Source organism: Eurypyga helias, unplaced genomic scaffold, assembly GCF_000690775.1.
Source record: "Eurypyga helias isolate BGI_N326 unplaced genomic scaffold, ASM69077v1 scaffold8329, whole genome shotgun sequence".
NCBI lineage: Eukaryota > Metazoa > Chordata > Aves > Eurypygiformes > Eurypygidae > Eurypyga > Eurypyga helias.
Window position 1 is genome coordinate 21,571 of NW_010272671.1, and position 6,623 is coordinate 28,193.

The window sequence follows — 6,623 nt, forward strand, 5'->3', positions numbered from 1 at the left end:
GAAAAGAGGCTTTAATTCAGCCTCTTTTTGGTCTCCCCCACTGAGACAGCACCAAGGCGAGCTCGGAGCATCTCTCTGAGCTCCTGAACCAGGGCAGAACCAAGCTCCTGCCCTTGTATGTACCTATCAAGCCCAAAACTGGGTATGCTAAAAATTGCAAATTAGTGACTAATCATAAAAAAAACCCCAAAAAACTAAAACTTATCCTCAGTGTGGGAACTTTAAGGTCAAAACCAAATAAAAACGGTCTTAAAATATATACATATATATATGGCTTTTCATTTTTCCTATCCATTTCATTGGAAACAAAAATAAATTTAAGGGTGATATTTGGTTTTTAAACATTCTGTCCTTCTCTTTAGCTGTCAGCTGGAGCGGCTGGGATGGAGTTGCTGACTGCGGTTGCTCATGACACGGCTCAGAATCCACCCGAGTTCTCCTTCATCCTCGCTAGTAACCGGGAGTAGACAGGTGCTGCAAGGAGAAGAGAGAGTTGGGGGGGACAGACCCAAAACATCTCCCTGTCCCTCCCCTCCCGGCTATGCTACATCTTGCTTGCAGCAAGACAACAGGATAAACCTCTCTTTAAGGGACAGGGACATACGATGGAAATTAGGAAAAAGCTAGAGAAGTTGGTTTACCTAGTCGAGGATTTCTCTGGGAAACCTGCATGGGGAGAAAATATAAGGTTTGCATAAATACAACAAATCTCCGACAGCTATACGAACAGTTTGCATGTCTATACATTTATCCTAGTCTCCAAAAACTATGGATGAATGACTCCTCCGTACCATATACATCATTGGAGGTTGATATTTATAGTACCTTGCCAAGGTTACAAACGCAGTGTGCTGCAAACTGTAGGCTTCACGTTGCAAAAATGTATTAATTCTCATATAATTAAATCATGTAAGAGAGGATTAGTCATTCCATGAAACACATACTCTCTTTGGAAGCCAAAATCTGAATGTGAAATTATCTTCCAATTATTATGACCAAAATTTATTTTCAGTAGTTCTACAGTGAGAGATTTTTTTGGTTTTTACCTTGGATAAGGCAGATGCCTGTTTGAAGATTTCTAACGCGGGATCTGCAGGTTCGTCACCTCTTTCTTGTGGCCTTGAAGCTAAAGGTGGGACACAGATAGCATTGAAACATTCTTCAAAGCACACAGGCTGCATCCTTCCAATATTTTGGAGGATGTGTTGAAAATCCCATAAGAGACTAATCCTCCTCTATAAACTGAAGCAAGGGAGGAGTGTCACCTCTCCCTCCCAAAGTCACTCTGCTATAACGGTGTGGCTCTAGATATTTCTAACCAGGAACCTACCCTGAGGCTGTAAGACAGAGTTCACAGCGTAAATCACACCATTCGTGGCCATGATATCGCTTTCAGCAACAGGCTCCTTGTTGATATGTATTACATTGTTTTTCTGTTCAGGAAAAGAAAAAAATCAAAGAAGTAGAAAATGAGAAATTTTTGTCATCAGTATTTTCCAATTTTATTAGAAAATTCCCTCGCTTTGCATTCATTCCTTTACTGGATGGCTGTAGGCGTTTTCATTCCTCTTGCCAATTAAGGAGAATATAAAACCAAATTATAGCCTGAGCAGCTTGTCTTGGAGCAGCTGGCAGGCTCTGGAGCATGGGCTTTCTTGGTGTGCTGGCTGGGAACGCTGCCTCGTGGCAGCAGAGCACGTCGACCAGCTCCCTGGCAGCTGCTGCTCGCTCCAAGAGCGATGGCTGTGGAGACGGCATCGGGAGAGGGCAGCTCAGGACTGGACATGGGAAGAGTCTAGCACGCAAGCTGGCCAGCTCAGTGCACTTGGAAGCACTGACTGTTCCATTTTTGTCCTGCATTTTCTTCCTTATGCACAGAATGGGTTATGGTTATTTATTTTCTGAAACGGATTTGTTTTTCCCTCATTAGAAGATCCTACATTCTCTTAATGTGGCGTAGAATTTATGAAATGAAATTACACATCTAAATAAATCCTGCTGTGTTAAGAGAGCCCATGGAGAGATCATTTTCATTACAATAAAGAAGATGTGTTAGCTGAACAAGCTATTTGTTTAATTTATTTATGTTTTTCCCTCCATGACCCAGGGTTACATTTATAACAGCTCCTGGAAATCATTTACAATCGGTCTTCTGGGGAGAAAGCTGAAAAAAAACACATTTCAAGACTGCCAGTTTGTTGAATTGAACACATGGCAACAGCTCTCCCGCTACAGCCCAGAAAAGTTTGGTGGGACTGTGCACACTTTGAGAAGAGGTTCCCACACCATTCTAATGAGTAAAGACATATTTTGGTCCTTGACACGGACAGCAAAAGGCAGACCACAGCGCTGCTGACCACAGAACGTCATCCGAGGTGACTCACCATGCTGACTTCCAGCTTATCTCCCTGCATGGACTTCAGCCTCACAAGGGCATTGACTGCGCCGCTCACCAGGATCTCATCGGCCATGTGGAACTTGAGGATGTTGGCAAGCTCCTTGGCATTACCTGGGGGAAGAGAACATCTACATTTGCCAAACAGCACCAGCGCTTGCTTCTCATATTTCATGTGCTGGAATGAGATTACATGGAAAATACCATAATTTCCAGAAAGTGCAAAGAAAAAATGTAAAATGGAGAAGACTGGGCAGAAGGACTTCAGTTGGAGCTGATTCGGATATCGAGGCCATTCCTGCCTGGACAGGTCAGGATCGCAGGAAGTCCAGAAGAATACTCTTCCATTGACCCGCCGTGGTACATACCAAACCTGCTCTATACATGAAATCCCTACTGCTTGTTTTTTCAGTCCTCCATTCTCTCACTGTGCATGAACCTGCTTCTGTGGCTGCTTTCACTTCCCAAGGAAGTCTAGGCGGGGGGAAAAAAGGCCTGTGTGAAATAAGGAAGCAGACGGAGAACTCGGGTGTTTGCAAAGGGCAATACTTTTGCCAACGTCAGTGCCACTTGGCAATGATCTTCACAGCTGAAACTGCAGGATTCCTCGGTAGGAGAAATGCAGGAGAAATGTCACTAATAGCTCGCAGGTTGCTGGCCTGATCCCCACTGAGTCTCTACTCATCTGCCTGCGCTTCAAAACAGGTCTTAGGAAGACAGGCTGCTCCCCCTTTGCCACCCCTTTCCCAGGAGAGGCAGTGACGGGGGCAGCACAGGCCCGCACCCCTCCTCCACCTCCTCCTTCAGAGGATGCAGTGTCACTGCCAAAACCCACAGAGAGGCGATGGGAAACAGCTAGTGCAAAAGATGGCCCCCACCCATGAACCCAGAGCACCTCCTTCAGCAGGGGGGACTTTCTGTTTCACTGCCCATATCTGAATACACAGTGAGCTGTTTTCCATTACAGTTTTTCTAGGGCGGCCACATTTCACACGGCACGTCCTCACCAGCATGATTCACTTCTTCATCGGGCACGTAAGCTAAATATTTGCGTGAAAAAAGAAGAACATCTGAAGCGTCCACATCTGGGATACTTCATTCCTGCAGCCGTTTACAAAAGCTGCAAAACAGTTCTGAAATATTTATACATTAAGGACTAGACTGGATGTGCAGTCTGATATCACCAGTTCCTCATCCCTGCACTTAAAAGGATAACCAGCTACCATGGGCAGATGCTTCCCAAATTATGATGTCAATGTTTGGTTGGGCTTTAAGGATGAGAAGACATTACACTCAAATACCTGACATTGTTTCCAACCACAGCCGGTGTTCAACACGAACAGAAAAGATCGTGCTGCTTATCCAGAAGAGCGTTATTAAATGTTCCCATGCTTTTTTCCACACCCAGCCTGCATGCCTGTGCTTTTCAGGATTTTGGTCACCGTCTGTGCTAGACTGGAATATTTGTTGCCTTTGGAGGACCAGATTGAACTTCCTGCTTTGTCCATGTGCACACAGATGGAGCAACAGCTCCATCCTTTCAATACTTAAATTTCACACAGTCTAAGTTAAGGCTGAATGTGGACCAGGTTTTCTATTTGCAAAACTTCAGATACCCTAATCCTTTGTGGTTGACAGCCACATTCTCACTTCTTTCATCCCTGGGGAAGGCAGAGGCCTCATCGGTTCCTCTAGAAACAGCTTGGAGTTACCCTGCTTACACCAGCCAGCACAAATTAAAGCCACAGTAATTTTGTAACATACACTTAAAAACAAGTCTCCCGAGCACAAGGAAAGTGTAAACCCATGGTCATGCTTTGTGTGAGAGTTCAGTGCCACTCTGTGCATCCTCAGTCTTCTACACAAATCAGTTGCGTAGGAAGCCCGTGCTTTGACAGGGTCAAAGAATGAGATATGGCAGAGGAACTCAGCCATTTCTCCCGCATCATGCCAGTAACAGACAGCAGCTGTTCATCTACAAGCTCTGAAAATGCTCACCCATTAGTTTGTTCAGTTCCCCTTGGGGCATGGCTCGGAAAGCTTCGTTTGTTGGCGCAAACACCGTGAAGGTACCTGGCCTGTTCAAGTTCTCCGTCAGACCCGCAGACTGGATCGCAGCCACCAACGTACTAGAGGACAAACATACATAAACCACCATAAACTACTTTTATTAGTCTTTGAGCAACTGCATGCTGTGTTCAAAAGAAAGCTGTGAAGTTACAATTGCAAAATCCTGCTAGGGTCCTGCAAATCAATTAACCAAGAAGTGGATTAGGTAAGATGAGAGAGTTGGGCTTGTTCAGCCTGGAGAAGAGAAGACTCCGGGGCGACCTTATAGGACCTTCCAGTACCTGAAGGGGCTACAAGGAAGCTGGGAGGGGACTTTTTACAAGGGCCTGTAGTGACAGGACAAGGGGTAACGGATTTAAATTGAAAGTGGGGAGGTTTAGATTAGATATCAGGAAGAAATTCTTCATGGAGAGGGTGGGGAGGCACTGGGACAGGTTGCCCAGAGAAGCTGTGGATGCCCCATCCCAGGCTGTCTTCAAGGCCAGGCTGAAAGAGGCTTTGGGTCCCTGCCCATGGCAGGGGGGTTGGAACTACATGATCTTTAAGGTCCTTTCCAACCCAAACCATTCTATGATTCTATGAGAAATGGGCCTGTGAGGTCCAACCACAACATCTGAGAAATAGCAAAGCAATCTGGCAATACTGAATCCTTGAGGACCAAATGGTAGTGAGGAGACTGAGACGCCTGGCCACAGTGGCTCTGATGGGCAGAGATGGCTTTGGAGCTAGTTTCTTACTGTATTAAGAGGGACCACAAACTCTTGGCGCATTGAAGGGTTATTTGAAGTCTTGCACTCTAATTTAGGGATTAGACCATGGTTTTGGATGCTTTTTCTATGTTAAAAAAAATTACATATATATAGTCATGACTACGACCCATAATAAATACAAACTGCTTTGGTAGCTGTTCTGCTTCTAGCTAGCACTGAGAAAGAGCAAAAAGGACACCTGAAGCGATGGTCTGCCTTGAGAACATCCATCACCGAGCCAGACGGTGGAGTCAACATTTTGTCCATGCTAAACAGGGTCCCAAACCGTCCTCTCTTGTCATGGGCAGCAATGCAGGCATTTTCAATGCAAAGGTTCTGCAAACAAAATTGCAGAAAAAAGATGTTATTAACATATGCCTTCGAAAGTGAGATTTTTATACTTTCCAGAGTGTTCAGTAACACTTTCTGCATGAAAGACGTAACATTACAGACACCAAGCATCATTCAGCCATATACAGCCTGCACACTGCAGAAACTTACATTGCGGTACACAAAAACTCGCAGTTCCTTGTCGCCCAGAGTCTGTAGTTTCTGCTGATGGTAAAGATATTTAGAAGAGAGCTGGCCTCTAACAATGTGGTTCAGAAGCAAGTTTTTCATGTTGCTGTCAACAACAGGGAGTCCATCTGCAGCAAAAATATGGAAAGAACCAGTGAATCACTTAAAACTATCAATGAGACACTAAAAAAGTCCAAACACAGACCTGATAATACAGTATAATACAATATTATCTGCACCAGGTTTTAATTTTAAAGCTAGATGCCACTGCCTATAGCTGAGGTATTTGAGAGAGGATTTGCATACTTGTGCACTGAAACTTGGCTGAAGACTGTTTGAAGGAGATCTGTGTCCCAAACTGATGGAAGAAGGGGATTTACTCCCCAGTTTACCTTTGAACACGTCATTTACTGGGGCAAGGAGGGTCATTTGCTCACTGCCAGTCAGATGGGAACTGAGACCAGCTTGTCTGAAAAGGTCCATAGACTTGGAAACTTCAGATTCTTGTGCCAACTCAAACAGGGTCTTAGCTGAAAAGAAAAGCAACACATAGTAACCTTGCGTTAAAGGCAATCCACCCATCACTACAAAGTATCTATACCCTCTAAATCCAGTATTTCCTTGGCAAAACAGTCAGAAGAAAGGCAACAGAAAGAAAGACGCAGAGAGGCACCAGTACCCGAGTCTGGGATCAGCAGCTCATTAACAAAATGTACGACGCCGTTGGTAGCCAGGACATCCTTGTTGGCAATGATGGGCTTCCCATTGAGGGTCAGCTCCTCCCCACTGCAGCCCACGTCCAAGGTGGTTCCTTCCAGAGTCTCCATGGTCAGGCCAGCGATGATGGCCTCAGCACACATGGCTGACTTGAGGATGTGATGGTTCAGCCG

General features: G+C 45.1%; 1 protein-coding gene across 1 annotated transcript in view; it reads right to left on the reverse strand.

The window, feature by feature from the left end:
• Positions 1-418: 418 nt before the first annotated feature.
• TGFBI (transforming growth factor, beta-induced, 68kDa) overlaps positions 419-6,623 on the reverse strand; it is a gene marked incomplete at its 5' end in the record, with an annotated part of 17,538 nt that continues 11,333 nt past the window's right edge. Inside the window, 10 exons of the mRNA XM_010159203.1 lie at positions 419-474; positions 642-666; positions 1,047-1,126; positions 1,331-1,433; positions 2,385-2,509; positions 4,394-4,524; positions 5,414-5,550; positions 5,716-5,861; positions 6,126-6,263; positions 6,413-6,623. The exon at positions 6,413-6,623 is cut by the window's right edge and continues 3 nt beyond it. Of these exons, the coding sequence (XP_010157505.1) occupies positions 419-474; positions 642-666; positions 1,047-1,126; positions 1,331-1,433; positions 2,385-2,509; positions 4,394-4,524; positions 5,414-5,550; positions 5,716-5,861; positions 6,126-6,263; positions 6,413-6,623 (1,152 nt within the window). The remainder of the gene's footprint in view (positions 475-641; positions 667-1,046; positions 1,127-1,330; positions 1,434-2,384; positions 2,510-4,393; positions 4,525-5,413; positions 5,551-5,715; positions 5,862-6,125; positions 6,264-6,412) is intronic.